Below are 17,521 nucleotides of genomic sequence, written 5' to 3'. Positions count from 1 at the left end.
TTTCGGACCATTCTCTGTAAACCCTAGAGATGGTTGTGTGTGAAAATCAGTAGATCAGCAGTTTCTGAAATACTCAGACCAGCCCGTCTGGCACCAACAACCATGCCACGTTCAAAGTCACTTAAATCACCTTTCTTCCCCATTCTGATGCTCGGTTTGAACTGCAGCAGATCATCTTAACCATGTCTACATGCCTAAATGCAATGAGTTGCTGCCATGTAATTGGCTGATTAGAAATTTGTGTTAATGAGCAGTTGGACAGGTGTACCTAATAAAGTGGCCGGTGAGTGTATATTGATGTTGTCCAGTGGTTGGGAATTTTTTATAACATCTGTACAGTAATATTTATTAGTTCAACATCAACAACTCCAACAGCCTAACAAACTGATATGAGTGGACTGCTTACTCATGACGGGTTTACCAGTCTGCTCATTTATATCCCACTTTGTTGTCGTGTTGTCACCATGTTCCTAAATCTCAAAATATTGAAACTTACGTAAAGAAAGACAACAAGTAACTAACAAGATTCTATATGACGTAGTAGAGTTGGAGTCTGATAACAGGTTCCATTTTAGTTTCCAGTCGCCAGATTTCCCTAACTAACATTTAGACAGCACTATCAGCTTGTGAAAACACTCTGTCTTACAGTCAACAAAAGGTGATAACAGGTGTAGAATGAATCGTTGAGTCATAGTTTTTAGTAACTTGCAAAACCAAAAACCTCATTGGATTCCAATTTGATAAAATGCTATAGAGCCCCAACCCTTCTAGCTGAACGTCATCCTTCTATAGCGTGGAGTAAACACAACACTAAGTGTGCAGGAGTTGAAGTAACGTGAAAAAAAAGTCCAATACATTTAATACTAATCAGTGCTAACATTACCAAGCCAGGTTAACTACTTTAACCAACCACTTAATGAAATGCAAACTTAACATGAGCCGATGATGATGGCCTCTCCCAATGTTGAATTCTTTAAAGAGACAGACAGTTTCATCAGTAATGACTTTCATAGCTAACGCAATATGGATTCGATTCAAGTTCATAGGCTATCCAGTATGTCCTACACCACTGTAGTTGACTGCATATTGGTTGGTTGTCAAGTGTCTTGACAAGTGTCTTAGTTAGGCAATTGCACTTCCATATTGAAGACAAACAGGAATAGATATTCATCTGAATAATTTTTGTACTTTTTTTTTGGAGTGTTTGTTTTGCACCCAAATTTGCATTGAGCTCTGGACTTGTTTTGATCATCATTGTCACGGTTCGCAGACAGAGGCCCAAACGCAGACGAAGTTCACAGCACACAACTAAGTTTTCACCAGAGTTTATTTACAATAAGTTTAAATACAAAAACCCACGAGTGTGATAATATGTACAGTGAAGGGCTACAACTAACCAGATACCCAGAGCAATTATTACACAAAATCAAAGTACTAGGCTAAATAGCAAGGCTATTGGACGGGAACCTAACTAACAGTAAGCAAGACTGGCGACAAAACACTAAATGTAGAAAACACAACTAAACATAGAGGACTTAGAACCAAGTTAAGCCAGGGACAAACTAAAGCTACGGAACTAATATTACAGGCAGAAGGTAGCAGGGTGGTCCAAAATGGAGGTAGTTTACAGTCCGGCGTCAAGCCATGGACTGAAGCTGGTATTTATGGCAGCAAGGAGAACAATGGAGCTGAGTAGACCACACCCTGCTGCAGGTGAGTAGGGTTGACAATCAGCAGATCACCACACCTGTCCGTGCCTCACACACCAGCCTGCACACGCCCACCTAAGGATGAGTGTGATAGAAAGAGGGAGACAGAGGAGGGGAGGGGAAGAGGGATTGCCACTAGGAAAGGGCAGAAGTGGAGGGCGTGACAATCATGAAGCTCTCGTAGCAATTGGAGTCACTTCCACCAGACAGAAAAGAGTACACAGGTGCATACGCATCTCCTGCTTTCCTGTTCAGCATCAATAAGTGTTGATGCCATTTATTTTTTTCAAAACATAGAGTCAACTCTGGAAGGGTAGCTGTGATATGTTGTGCAGAGGGTCGCCCTGTGCCCTGAATCTGTAAGTTTGTACCATTTAGCTGCACTTTGCTCACAGGCTTTTCTCCTTGTAGCCTGCTCCATCTTTGCTCCACCTTTTCTCTTCTCCTGCTGCTGTGGTCCTGCCCACCCACACAACCAATGAGGACACAGCTTATTCACTGTTAGTCAAGTGTGTTTCCCAATTCATTATGTATTAAAGAGCTGGTGAAAAAAGGTCTTTGTTAAAGCATTCCCTTGAATTAATAATTGATCATTGTCCTATCATCACAGGTGTTTTGAGATTTAGATTGTCTGCAATGTCAGGTTGCTGGACCAACAATGAGATAAGAGAGAGATAAGATGACACGGTGTTCATAGAAGGAATGTGGAAGCTCTCCTTAGGGCTTTGGGTGAGCTCTGACATACATAGCTTATGATCGAAATCTACATTTCTATACTGCTTATTAACAAAGGTCAAAAACAACAGTACAGTCTTTTGATCGCCTGTAGGTTTTGAATCGAACCTGCTGGTGGCTTTAGGCCATCATGGCAGAAGAGTTAGAGCACCACAGACCTCTCACTTTAGCCTATGTCATACTTTTAAGGAGACACAGTATGTTTCACAATGTGAGTAACAACCAATGAAAAGCAGGGAAGGTTAGAGCCCCTGCCTTTGTCTATAATCATCAATTCATTTTCATATTTTACTTTCAAAGGCTGCAGAACTACACACTGAAACACACACTCTCCCCCCTCGTTACACATTACAGTGGTCTGTGCTGTATGGGATGAGTTCTCTTGGAGGAAGTGATGCCAGAGGTGTCTGTTTTAAGGAGCTGAAAGCCACGGCCATTTGTTTTATTTTTTTTCTCCTTTTTTCAGTGTGGGGTGGGGCTTTGCTGCAGAGCACATGAAAGCTAGACTCATGCAGATCCTCATAGTGTCTTGAAGGCCACTGTGTTCTGGCTAAGCCCACAGTCTGGTATTTTTTGCTGCGACAGTGATTTAATTGAAGATGGTCTCACGGATAAGGACTCTGCTGGGCCCATTCTTCTCTTTGTTTCAGCACTTTTTTTCTCCCTTGTATTTCCCCTCTCTCTTCTACCAAGATGACAAACATAGTCAGTATACCCTATCCTGACTTCTCTCCCATCTTTGCTTCTCTCTGTCTCATCACAAGCTTAACCACTGTCACAAGATGGCTATTTGACAGGAAATGGCAATTTCACTGGAAAGATCAGGCCTTTGATGTTGTTATCTGTGGCCACCCTTTACTTTTCCCTTTACATGTATTCCTTTTTGTATGTCTAAAGGTTCTTATTTTCTGCACAAGGTTTTGTCAGTCAGGGAGGTCTTAAATTATGCAGTTATTATCTACTTCACCAATTATTTATTTATTATTTTGTTAAGAAAAAAAAATTAAAGATCATATTTAACCTCATAAATCTGTTTTATTTCTTTTAACGTCCACCCAGGAGCTTTAAGTAACACAACGAGATTATAATGTATGTACCTGTTTCAACCAGAGTAGTAGAACTGAGTCTTGGACTGCCTAAAGATTTTACTTGAGACTTCAAAGCAAAAGCAATGTGCCAACTTCTGACTTGCTAAAATTCATGATGAGTAAAAATGGCCGCACCCCTGAATATTTCATTGTCACATTAACTGAAAGTGCTTAGTCTCAGCCTTAAAAAAGAATCAAATACAAACATGTTTAAATGACTTGTTATTTTAATTGTGAACATGCACAGACATAAAAACTTGCATCTGACTTGCAGTTGTCGTACGAAGACTTGTGACTTAACATCAGACTTGAATTGCCAGGATTTGAGTCTTGACCTGGATTCACACCAAAAAGATTTAAGAAGAGTTTTTGGAGAGAATTTCAAAGTTCTATAGATTTGATCAATGATTGGCTGCACAATAAAATACTGTTTGAATTTTATCCCGAATTTTAATTTGTCATGCTGACAGATCTCTCCTCTTTTTTCTTGCTCATACAGCAAGGGAGGAGAACGTGGCCACTTTCCGTGGCTCAGAATATTTCTGCTACGATCTCTCCCAGAACCCCATCCAGAGCAGCAGTGATGAGATTACACTCTCCTTTAAGACATGGCAGCGCAATGGCCTTATTCTTCACACCGGCAAGTCAGCTGACTACGTCAACCTGGCGCTGAAGGATGGCGCTGTCTCCCTCGTTATCAACCTGGGCTCTGGAGCCTTTGAGGCCATCGTGGAGCCAGTTAATGGGAAGTTCAATGACAACTCGTGGCATGATGTGAAAGTGACCCGGAACCTCCGGCAGGTAAGGCACGGAGGCAGATTGTATTATGTGAAGAAGTGAACGTTATGGTTTGTTGCTATCCTTCATTTATCCTGTCGTAATAAATGAATACTGATGATCATATACAGCTCTGGAAAAAACTGAGACACAACTGCAATTTTTTTCTGAAATCAGCATCTCTACATGTCTGACAGCCATTTCATTCCAGTCTCAGTTGAATTCCAACACAAGCACACCTCATTCTACTTGAAGGTACTGATTAGGTGATTACCTCAACCAATTCTTATTTAACAAGGAAATGTATAAAAAAACAAACACCTAGATGACAAAACAGTGCTAGTAGTATCTCAAAAGTAATTGGAATCAAAGAACAACTCTTGACCATGCCAAAATAATTGAAAAGAAAACTTTTGAGTGGGGAAGAGTTCAATTCTGGCTAAACTGGCAGAGGGGTACAGTGAGCGTCAAGATGCTTCCATCCTTAAAATTTCTAAGATGGCAGTTGATTAGAACAAGGTCAAGCAGCAAACATTGGGGACAACAAAGCTACAGACCAACAGGTAGCGAAAACGACTCTCCACCAAGATGACCGTCAACTCATTTAAATGTCACTTGAGGATGGGATAGGATGACATCAAGTGACCCACACAAAGAATGGCAAATGGCAGCTGGGGTGAAGTACACGGCGTGAATGGTTCGAAACAGGCTCCTAGGGGCAGGGCTCAAGTCATGTAAAGCTAGAAAAAAGCTCCTCATCAATGAGAAGCAAAGGAGAGCCAGGCTGAGGTTTACAAAAGGCCATAAGGATTGGACCACAGAGGACTGGAGTCAGGTCATCTTCTCTGATGGGTCCAATTTTCAGCTTTGCCCAACACCTGGTCATCTAATGGTTAGACCTGGAGAGGCCTACAAGCCAAAGCCTACAATCAGTGATGATCTGGTTGTGCTTCAGCAAGGCTGGAATCAGGCAGATTCGTCTTTGCGAAGGATGTATGAATCAAGTCATGTACAAGGTTATCCTTGACGAGGACTTGCTTCCTTCTGCTCTGACAATGCTCCCCAACTCTGAGGATTGTTTTTTTCCAGCAGGACAGTGCTCCATGCCACACAGCTAGATCAATCAAGGTGTGGATGAAGGACCACCAAATCAAGACCCTTTCATCCAGCCCAATCCTCAGACCTGAACTCCATTGAAAACCTCTGGAATGTGATCAAGAGGAAGATGGATGGTTACAAGCCATCAAACAAAGCTGAGCTGCTTGAATTTGTGCACCAGGAGTGCCATAAAGTCACCCTACAGTAATGTGAAAGACTAGTGGAGAGCGTGCCAAGACGCAAGAAAGCTATGATTGAAAGTCAGGGTTATTCCACCAAATCTTGATTTCTGAATTAAGCTTAAAGTTTACGCATTAGTACTGTGTTGTTTAAGAATGAATATGAACTTGTTTTCTTTGCAGTATTTGAAGTCTAAAAACACTGCATTGTTTTTGTTATTTCGACCATTTGTCATTTTCTGCAAATAAATAATGCCAATATTTTTATTTGGAATTTTTAGAGAAATGCTGTCAGTAGTTTATAGAATAAAACAAAATATGTCCTTTTTACTCAAACACATACCTATAAATAGTAAAATAAGAGAAATTGATAATTTTGTAGTGGTCTCTTTTTCCAGAGCTTTATATCAATTGAGTTGTAACATACTAGCTAGCCAGGAGCATGCTGTTAGCCAGCCACAACAGCCTGCTAGCTTGCTGGCTTTCTAAATATCAGTTAGCTTTCTTACGGATACTTAGCAAGCCACCTTCCTCTGTTGTCACTAATCAGACAGTCTTGTCACACAACTGACTGCAGACTTTTGTGTGAAGCAGTTTATATACACACTAAAAGAGCAGGGTATAAAACTGGATGGTGGACAACAGCTCAAATGATAGCTTTCTTTGTCCTGGATAATTCGGGTGACCATTGGCCTTTAAGGGAATAACAACATTTCTAATATGCTAGTCTTTCTGTTTGGACCACACGGGATAAAATGATCAATTGTCCTACCAAGGGCCATTTTTGTTACTGATGCCCTAAGCCTGCGATCTGGCTGGTGTTGTGTGGCCTGAACTCTGCATAATCCTTGATTGCACACTGCATTTTTTCCAGTAAGTCCCTCATGTTTAGGTTGTCAAATTCAATACTGCATATAACAGCATAAGCCTGACCATAAATAGAATCAAATATGCAGTTTCATTTCATGAAAACCTTAAGGATTTCAACTTTAAGAAACAAGACTGACCATCAATTGATATTTTTCCTATTGTCAACAAATCCCGCCATTGTGGAGCCACGACAGCAGACAGCGTGATTTTGTTGAGTGGTAGCTAGACCCCCGTCATAGTGAAGGAGTAACAAACTTCATAGTGGATGGACTGGCGTGTATGGTTTGACCATGTCCTGGATGTAGAATGGGCCTGAGCCATTTGCATCACAGTAAGCAATGATCAGTGTCATGAATCAGATTTGAACAGCCACCAGTAGTCAGTGCAGGCTGTGGAGGAGTAGGGTAGTGTGGGAGAACTTGGGCAAGTTGAAGACCAAATGTAGGCACACTACACAGGAAAGAGTTGTGGTAGTCTAGCATCTATAAGAGCCTGGAATAGAAACTTTGGCACCTTCTGGATAAGGAATGGATGTATGCTCCTTATAATGTGGAGAATGAATCTGCAGGAGTGGGGTATGAGAGCAATGTTGATGGCAAAGGACAGCCGGTCTCACACCAAGGTTGTGCAGACACCACTGAGTTCGTAATGGTAAAGGAGAGGTCATGCATGGGGGATGCCATCCCTGGGAGGAAGAGCAGCTCGGTCTTGTCAGGTGGTGTGCAGACATCAAGCCGGACAAGCAGAGGTTCGTGTGCCATCTAGATCTCAGATTGGGGAATGGACAGGATTAACTGAGTATCATCCGCATATCTGTTTTAGGAAAAGCCGTGTGAGTGTTTAACAGAGCCAAGTGACTTGGTTTAAAGAGAAAAGGCCAGGCGACGCAGAGCAGAAGAGACCCCAGTGGTGAGGCAACAAGGTTCAAACCACAAGCTACTTGTTCCACATGCTGGAGGCCCTGGTGCAGAACTGTTATGTTGAACTTAAATTATTGATCTAATATGGTCATGTTCAGACACATAAACCTGAAAGGCAAGTTTCATTTGACCTGTTACCAAGTTATTCACCAAATTAATTAAATTAATTAGTGACAGCTGCTATGACCTGCAACCAGCTGCATCTGTCATTTTAACCGGTGAAAGTGACGATCAGTGCTGCTACAAATCAGAAGCAGCTACCTTAATGTTTTGTACACTGCTCTTTGATAGTGAGAAAGACAAAGGAGAGATACAATATTTTATTTTGGATTTGGTAGAGACAGAGTTTTAGCAAATCCATGAATTTTCCAATTCAGGTATCAGAACTCCCTCGTGCTGTTGCACCCAAATATAAATATCCATCCATCCATTATCTATACACTGCTGAATCCTTTGCATGGTCAAGGCGGGGGGGGGGGGGGGGGGGGGGGGAAGAAAAGCAGCCTTGCAAAATTGTCATGTTGTAGCGGACAAAACACAGGAGGGTAACGAAAGGATCTGCATAAATCAATTTAATCCTTGAGAGGCATGAGATGTCTCTACAACATGCACATCTTTTCAAATGTTCCTCCATAGGATGATCATCACAAACATCTTGACCTTAGGATACTTTTGGAAACAAGGCCAAGTCAGTCCTGATTTCTTTTCCAAGACTTGCCTAGATTTCCAGCTGATAGCCTCTCCCACTGTCTGTCCTGGGGCAACTCTTCTTAAAAGTAACGACCATGTTTTATGAACCATGAACCATGAACCATGTTTTATTTACACATGCACTAACTCCCTCATTTTTCATCAGCTGGTTTTCATTTGATTTACTTTAATGTATCACTGTTCATTTCTATAAATTTGTTTTTTACCTACCCCATCTTTCTGCAAAGCAAAGAAGCATTGGACACGCTATGGTAAACACACTCCATTGTATGGTAGATATCATTCTTATTGTCATTTTTTTTTTTTTTTTTGGTTTGCTGTGTAGCCTACTTCTCCCCTTCCTCGCTTTTTTACTTCTGTTCACTACTTCTGTAAACAAGAAAATGGGTTTGTATTCCCCAGCTTTCATCTTTTCCCATCTCTTCTTTTCTTGTCGTTCTGACATTCATTTAGTCGCCTATACCTGTTGCATCTCTAAGGTTTTACTAAATCTTCTTTATTCCAGATTTTCCTGCTAAATGTTTTTGGTGATAATATGGTCTAAACTGCCAGAGGTACACTACAGCCAAAAAAGAGAAAGACCAAATCCACACTATAAATCTTGACAATTGTGTCCAGCACACTATGTGTATGATCAGACTCATCATTTTCATTTACACAGTGAAAATCCGAGGCAGCCCACATTGCAGGAGAAAATGTGATCAAACACAGGAAGTCCACAAAGCATTAAGAGCAGGCAACTACCTTGGAAACAAATCTGATCTTATCATCAATGATTGTTTTAGATGCTTTCATGGTCAAGCATTTTTTTTGCAGCTTATATAATACTTTATGTTTACAAAATTGATCATATGTTTTATAGTCTTAATCAGTAGAGTAATCCATAACTGTCACAGTCAAATAAATAAGCATAAAATGAAATAGGCGCACTCAAGTTAAGTACAAGTACCCTAAATATTGTGCTTAAATACAGTACTTGACTGAATGTACTTTCCACCTCTTACCTCAAACAATAAAGATGTCAGCGGTCAGATGTTTTGACTGCTGTCGGCTTTCACTACACTACATTCTTCCCAGACCGATGCCCTGCAGTGTGGTTCTGTACTCTGCCATTCTGTGTGTCCTGCATGTTTGCATTCAATTTTGTGTGGTGTAACACTAACTCCTCCCTCTTTTCTGTTGGTTTGTGAGTGTTTTTGTCTGGATGCTACTTCTGTTACAATATATTTATTAGTTACTTTCCTCCCTGACTCATAAAAGATCAAATAAAACAGTAAATGTGGTTTGTGCATTAATAGTTGTACATGAAGATGAAAATCAGTGCATGTTTATCAGTGTCTGGAGCTAAATTCACCCAGTAAACATCTTTGTTTTTACTAACCCTTCATACCTATCAATAGTTTCAATGCCCACAAATTGCATATACTAACTCACATCAAACATAAAGAAAATTGTGGGCTGGCAGATTTTCTTTATATGTGTTCTGTCTGATCAATAACATGGGTGATAATATCGCCAAGTCTGAGATTTACAATTAACACAGACCTGAGTGACTTCTAAAAAAACCCCTTAGGGCACTGTCTATTCCTAAAAATCCAAGAAAAATCTTATATTTCCATCCTCACTGTTCACACTTCGTTATCAGGTGACAATATCAGTGGATGGGATTCTGACCACCACGGGTTACACCCAGGAAGACTACACCATGTTGGGCTCTGATGACTTCTTCTATGTGGGTGGAAGCCCCAGCACCGCTGACCTGCCTGGATCCCCAGTCAGCAACAACTTCATGGGCTGTCTCAAGGAGGTAAAGTACCTGATTCACGGTTTACTGTTTGTTTAAGTGAATATGGTGCTGGCATGATAACTGGTTGCTAAATAGCTCAAGTCACTGTTTGTTTGGGAATATTCTGCGTGTTTGTATTACATTTATTTACATTTTTCCAGTTAAATATTAGGTATTACAACTCCAGCTGAAATTATCTTTTTCATTTGCCCTTTTTTTGCTTTACATTAAGATTTGTTGAATTAGGAAATTTACAGAAAGGAAAATTTATTAAAAGAACTTTACAACTTGGCTTTAAATAAAGTTACACAGATCAAATTTTGGCAAAAGACAGAAAGAGCTCTAAAACAAGCTGGCAGCCAGTCCCTGTCTGCTGTACAGGGAGCAATGTCATTGTCATCATCATTCGAGTCATGTGTCCACTAGACAAAAGTGCACCCACATGTTTTGTCTTTGCTTGTGTAGTGTTGTATGGTAGCATGTGAACAATTAATATACTCAAAGGAGTTGGAGTGGAATTTCAGTCAGTCACTGAGGTGTACGTGATGAAAGCAGTGACACTAGTGACACTATAGTGGAAATCATTTGATATCTGTTTCCACTGTTTTCTGCATAACCATTGACAAGTGTCAGTTGAGGTTTTAATGATGATACAAGAAGATGAATACTGAAAGTAGATAAGGTGCAAGTACTGTCAGCAGTTGAAATGTCAGTTGGTATGTAAGCACTGATAACAGTTGAAATTTCAGCTCAAGTGTCTGGGCTGACAGCAGTTGAAAAACAATTTGAAGAATAAGAGATGAAAGAATTTGAATTGTGGATTAGCATGTAACCGTGGAAATGGTGGACGGGAAACTGCAGACAGGAGTTGAAATACCTGTTAAAGTGTAAGCACTGAACACTGATGAACTGTCTTGAGTGTCCTGCACTCACATTGAAGGTCTGTTTCTTAGATTGTGTGCCAGACCATTGTCTTATTCTCTATATTTTATTAAATACATTTAAAAATATGATCACTGTATTTTATACATATTTTATACAAGTCATCAGGAGTAATTGATGTCACAAGGGAGTATCTGATTTTTTCTTTGGTGCATGCAATGCAGTGCCATAAGGCAAGGTTTTCTGTCATGTCCTGCTGCATTTTTCATCTAAACAAAGGCCTATCTTTTGTGATTTGCAATACAAGTACCTGATGTGGTTGTGCATGGAGTGGAAATGCACATGTTGATGTATCTGGTGCCTTAAAAACACATTGCTTGAAAAGGAGGTCTTGTGTTTTATAAATACAAACTTGTTCAACCACAAGATTATGTGATAATAGTTTTGTGATTTTAGCATTAATTAAAAACCTACCATGTATATATATGACTATGGCATATATTTTGTCCATTTGTTGATTGTGGGAACTGTCAAGGAAGTGACCCAGTATCATTTGATAACGTGTATATGAGTGGATTTCATTGATGCATCGTGTAAGAAGTAAAACAGAGGTGTTGGGATCTGGTAGGAGCAAGTTTGGTTATTAGCAGATATTAAGGATAGTTATTGATTACAATAACTGCATTAATATCAATATAATTAAATTGAATTAAACGCGGCATCACCCTAAGATCAGGGACGAGTAAACAAATTGTGGATACAGCCTCACAAAAGGGGCTGTTCATTTAAAATGCCACTGTTTAAAGTTCCATTTTGTATTGCAAATCACAAAAGATAGGCCTTTGTTTAGATGAAAAATGCAGCAGGACATGACAGAAAACCTTACCTTATGGCACTGCATTGCATGCACCAAAGAAAAAATCAGATACTCCCTTGTGACATCAATTACTCCTGATGACTTGTATAAAATATGTATAAAATACAGTGATCATATTTTTAAATGTATTTAATAAAATATAGAGAATAAGACAATGGTCTGGCACACAATCTAAGAAACAGACCTTCAATGTGAGTGCAGGACACTCAAGACAGTTCATCAGTGTTCAGTGCTTACACTTTGACAGGTATTTCAACTCCTGTCTGCAGTTTCCCGTCCACCATTTCCACGGTTACATGCTAATCCACAATTCAAATTCTTTCATCTCTTATTCTTCAAATTGTTTTTCAACTGCTGTCAGCCCAGACACTTGAGCTGAAATTTCAACTGTTATCAGTGCTTACATACCAACTGACATTTCAACTGCTGACAGTACTTGCACCTTATCTACTTTCAGTATTCATCTTCTTGTATCATCATTAAAACCTCAACTGACACTTGTCAATGGTTATGCAGAAAACAGTGGAAACAGATATCAAATGATTTCCACTATAGTGTCACTAGTGTCACTGCTTTCATCACGTACACCTCAGTGACTGACTGAAATTCCACTCCAACTCCTTTGAGTATATTAATTGTTCACATGCTACCATACAACACTACACAAGCAAAGACAAAACATAATATAATAAAACTTTACCCCAGACTAAACCCCAGATTAAATTAAAAAATTTAAATTCAAATTTCCATGTTATCCTGTTTGCAGAACAGACAGAGTTAACCGTTGAGTTAACCCATAGACACACACAAGCGCGCACACACACACACACACACACGCACGTTTGTACTTCTACCACTCTTGCCGTGTGACCCTTATGTGATGCAGGCCAATTGCAATAAAAATGTCATAAAATAGTTCATTTGCATTTAATTTTAATAGTTCAAAGAATATCAGGCTGAACCCCCCCCCCCATACACACACACACACATTTTCACCTCGCCAGATCTAGCAAAAAGTTTTGACACCCCTGCCCTAGCCCCTTACCCTAACCTTAACCATCAGAACTAAATTCCTAACCCTAACCTTTACCCAAAGCCCAACCTAAACCTAACTCTGGACTAACCCTTAAAACCAAGTCTTAACCTTCAAACAGCCCCAGTCTCTCCTAAAGTGGGGACCAACCAAAATGTCCACACTATCCAAAAACGTCCTCACTCTCAGTGTTTAAAACTGTTGTTCTCGCAAAGATAGCTGGACAAGTACACACACACACACAAATACATTGTTCCCTCAAGCTGATGATATCATATCTTAGCACTTAACTGGAGCCAGTTGCGTGCACACACACACACACACACGCACACACACACACACACACACACACACACACACACACACACAGAAGCACAGCATTATATGGGCTGCAGGGACAGCGAGGAAGTAGCGCAGCGGCCATTTAATCCCCCTCTGGCCTACTTCCTGCTCTGTGCCATGCTGGGCAGGTTCGTGATTCCTTCTTCCACCCACCCCCTGACACACACACACACACACACACACACACACACACACACACACACACACACACACACACACACAGACAGTCCAGACACAAATAGAAACACGCACACCCAAACGTGTATACTAGGTTTAGGGTTTAGGTTTAGTAATTGTTTCAGGGTGGCCACAGACGTGTGTAAATTGTTGGTATAGAAAGAAGATTTAGTTCATACTTTGCTTTGACTTGACTGAAATTTTATTTTACAGATGACTTTAATTGTCAATGAATCAATTATTACACCAGTGAATGCACATTATCCAACTAAATCATTTTTTTACAGCATTTTATTGCATTAATTTAATTTAAATTTACAAGAGTACTCTATCGAGTTAGCGTTGCTCTCCTCTAATATTGTTATTTATTATTTTTAGTTTTTCAAAAAACTTCAGTGAAGCAGTGTATATGGAGGTCTCTTCCTCTCAGCAGTCATGATGTTGCTGCTGCGGCAGACCACTTTACAGAATAAGGACTGTTCCACCACACAGTCAAAAAAGGTTCTCAGGAGTATCCCCTGCACTCCGAAAGGCCTGAGTTTCCCCAGCAGATACTGTCTGCTCTGGCCTTTCTTATATAGTGCAATTGTATTGTTACTGAAATCCAGTTTATTACTCAAGTGAACACAATGTCCTTTCCCGGGATGTTCACTGGTGTAGGAGGAGTGTTTGCACCTGCATCAACAGCTCTTTGGTTTTCCCTTCGTTGATCTGGAGGTGGCTCTGCTGGCACCAATCCACAAACCCCTGGGTCAGTTCCCTGTGCTCCCTGTTGTCCCCACATGTGACGAGGCCAATGATTGTAGAGATGTCAGAGAACTTCTGCAGGTGGCAGTTGAATTGTTTTTGGGATCCCATGCTCCAGACAGCCATATTGGACTAACAGTCCTGCATCCTGCATCTGGTCGTCCATGCTGTGAGGTAGTGGTCCACCCCCTGGGCACTCCAACTTGTAAATTAAAAAAATGATTGGTCTCAGCCTTTTCCAGGTGAGCGGTGGATCAATGTAGGAGACAGATGACAGTGTCACCCACGCCAATGTTGTTGGAAAAACACTGTACAGTCCTGGTGGGAATGGCATTCTCAACACAGAAATGAATAAAGTCTGTTATAGATTGTGTGAAACTGTCACTTGTGCTCCCCGTGAGCATCTTAAAGTGCTCCCCACACAGGTGTATCAGAACAGTCCTTCAAAGCCTCCTATGCCTTGTTGGATCATCTTTTCACTGAGTGAGTGACAGCTGTCTGCCTGTGTATGAGAGGTTTGTACACTGGTAGGTGGTCCACCAGGTTGTGATCAGAGCTTCCCAGGGGAGAGAGAGGTGATGAGTTAAATGCCCTGGTGCCTCCTTGGTGTTGGCATGAAATAAATATAGTGTTTCATTGTCTCTGGTGTAACATGAGTCAATGTGGGAAGAGTGGAGGACAAAGAGGCATGATTAAATTCACCAGAAATAAGATGGAGGGCATGCGGGGTGTTGTGTCTGCAGCCTGTAACCGAGTAGCTAACGGCACAAGCCGCATCAGCGTTTTTAGAGGGGGGAATATACCCTGCTATTGTGATAACATGCAAGAACTCCCTGGGTTAACCGTAAGGTCTCATGCTAACGGCTAACAACAAAGTCCTGACTGCAGCGTTGTCTTTAATGGTGATGTGCCCAGATTTACTCCAAGCATCATTAACAAATACAGGCAGCCCTCCTCCACTCCTCTTACTGCTCTCCTTTGTCCCGTCCGCCCTTATCAACTGGAAGCCGTCCAACTCAGGGTTGGAATGCCTTCCGTATGATTTGTATGTAGAATCATAGAATTTACCCTGGATGGGCATAGACACTGCAGACTCTGAGAAGAAGCGCTGTGGGTTTTCAGGACAATTGTGTCAATGAACTGGCAAGTTCATGTAGTGGGATAAAAAATGTTCAGCGCGCATCTGTTCACATTTATATCATTCCGTGACACACAGGTTAGTCTAAATTTTAAAGCTGCAGAACTTGAAAACATTGGCTGCCTTTCATTCTCCACTGCATTAAATGATACAGACATACACCTGTGTTCATATATGCACGCTGGTCACAAACACACCACCATCACTGAATATTGCCATCATACCTTCTCCCTCATACAGCCACACACATGCAACCCACCTCCTAATTACAGGCCCACACACCCTCCCACAAATCTGCAGCAGCCACCAGCTCTCCCTCTCTCTGCCGTCCAGCACCCTCTCATCCTCCACTCCCTGCCATTAGGGCTAATTTGCCTGCTGCCAATGCTCTTGTCCTCGCCATCCACAGAGCAGCATTATGGATAAATGTTTTGTTACCATGGCACCAAGTACTGGTCGCCCTTGGTAGCCCCTGTGGCTGGCTGGCCCATGATTATTATGCCTTTCATAAGTCAACAATTACAGAAATAGCCTACATCTCAAATCCTACAAAATACATAATGGCCTACAATAACACATAATTGCTATAATTGTCATTACACCTCTATCAACCACTCATATGGAGGCTTCTGTCTGTGCCTGTATGTTGTAGGAAACAAAGAATGGGTTCAGAGACTGAACACTGAGGATGAGCATCTGTACCACTCATTAGTATTATTCTTCCTGATTTCTCTTTCATGACATTTTAAAAAGTTTCCCACATGTTACTTGCTGCAAAATAACCAAAAAAATCAAGCGAAAACCAAATGAATTTCATGAAAGCTAACTAAACTTAATTTTCAGTGAGGGTTAATCTGATATTTGAATTTGATTCATCCTCCTAAATCCAGCCTCAGTTTGACCAAGCAAAAGTTAAAAGCTGCGTACACTGCCGTGAGTCAGTAAAGATAATTCAGCGATATATTAAAATAGCACTAACAAGGGTCATTCTGCTTCATGTGCAGCTTTAGTTGTGATATTTTAAGTAAAGTTTCTGATAATACTATAGCTTTCCTTAAAACTGCATGAATTGACTTCTGTTTTTTCTCCTAGTAAGCCGTAAACACAACCCTGACATATTATCATTTTCATAAAGTATTCATAAACATTTCCTGTTTCTACATCCAGCAGACAAAGAGCAACCTTCTCATCCTATTTGAGTCATGGTTGTGTCCAGTGGCCACTCTCTTTTAGCTAACGATGCAGACTTTTTGATTTGCTGATATTTCAGGATTAATACAGCTGAGCTATTTGTTACCATGCCAACACATCAGAGGTAATGGCTTTAGGTGTGGCTGTGAGAGGACTGCATGATAAACCTAATACTGTTGTCTATATTACTCACATAGGTCAGGTGAAAATATTACTGTTTAGCTGTCATTTATCCTACAGTCGGCCATGTTGTTTCTATCATGTGACTTTTTTCCATATGCAATTTTTAGTGATGAACATTTACAAAATTTGAAGTGTATACTTGAATATCAAGTGATTTAAGGATGTAGCCTACTAACTATATTGCATGGAGTATTTGAATCGTTTCCTTCAGGCCTGATTGCCCCAGAATCTCTAAGTAAGATGTAGTTATGCTTCCATAAAGTAAACATAACTACATTCATAATGCTGAATAAGGCACACTGTCGCAGTCAAGAGTAAGTTTCCTGCTGTTATTGTACTTGCTTTAGTTTTGCCTTTACCCGATACTCCTTTCTGAATTTTTGTGTTACACTTCAAAAATCATAACCAATCCTTAGCAATCTTAAGCCTGATCGCATTCATTCTTCCTTCGTGTATGTATGTTCTGTCACACACAGACACACAGACACACACACACACACACACACACACACACACTTCATTGACATGCCTTTCCACCTCACCACATTATAGCTTATCTTTGTGTAATTAATCAAATCAGTGTATAAAAGCACCATAAGCCTCAGTCAGAGGATCCCTTCACATATCTCATTAGATTGAAAAAGGAGGCGCCGCAAGTCATAGTGTGCTCTGCCAAGAGAATGATGCCACCCTGTGGGCGAGACCATGCACTACAAAAGCTCTGATATTGCAAGACACTTCACAGAATGTCTCGTGGCAAGACCATGTGACTGATGATACTACAACACAAACATTTAAAGTGTGGTGCTCATTGCAGGTGTGTCTGCATGGGGGTTACACCAATATGGATATACAGTCCAGGATATTTTTGTTTTGTTTTTTTGGCAAATTTACGAGCCTCCAACCCTGCTTCATTTAAAATATCTTGTGTTACATGGATATAGTGTGTGCTTGTGTGTGTTGCCAGAGTGAATGGAAATCCTGCAGTCATGGTGTTAGTAGCAGTCAATGCCATCCTTGTGTAGAGTAAAGGATTTTGTCAATTTGTTTGTGTGACATGGCTGACAGTCATTTCAGA

The 17,521-nt window shown here is 40.6% G+C and overlaps 1 protein-coding gene across 11 annotated transcripts in view; it reads left to right on the top strand.

The window, feature by feature from the left end:
- The window catches only part of nrxn3a (neurexin 3a), a 207,503-nt gene that overhangs the window by 83,784 nt on the left and 106,198 nt on the right, over window positions 1-17,521 (top strand). For 7 of the 11 annotated variants that reach the window (XM_041954646.1, XM_041954643.1, XM_041954645.1 and 4 more), the window contains 2 exons: window positions 4,032-4,333; window positions 9,733-9,894. In XM_041954646.1, coding sequence (XP_041810580.1) covers window positions 4,032-4,333; window positions 9,733-9,894 — 464 coding nt within the window. Of the gene's footprint in view, window positions 1-1,817; window positions 1,841-4,031; window positions 4,334-8,314; window positions 8,360-9,732; window positions 9,895-17,521 lie in introns of all 11 variants that reach the window. The other 4 variants (XM_041954642.1, XM_041954637.1, XM_041954639.1 and 1 more) reach the window with 3 other exon arrangements.

This window comes from Chelmon rostratus, chromosome 15 (genome assembly GCF_017976325.1).
Source record: "Chelmon rostratus isolate fCheRos1 chromosome 15, fCheRos1.pri, whole genome shotgun sequence".
In the NCBI taxonomy this organism is placed as follows: Eukaryota; Metazoa; Chordata; class Actinopteri; order Chaetodontiformes; family Chaetodontidae; genus Chelmon; species Chelmon rostratus.
Note: the sequence above shows the minus strand (reverse complement) of the source record. Positions and strands in the feature narration are given on the sequence as shown.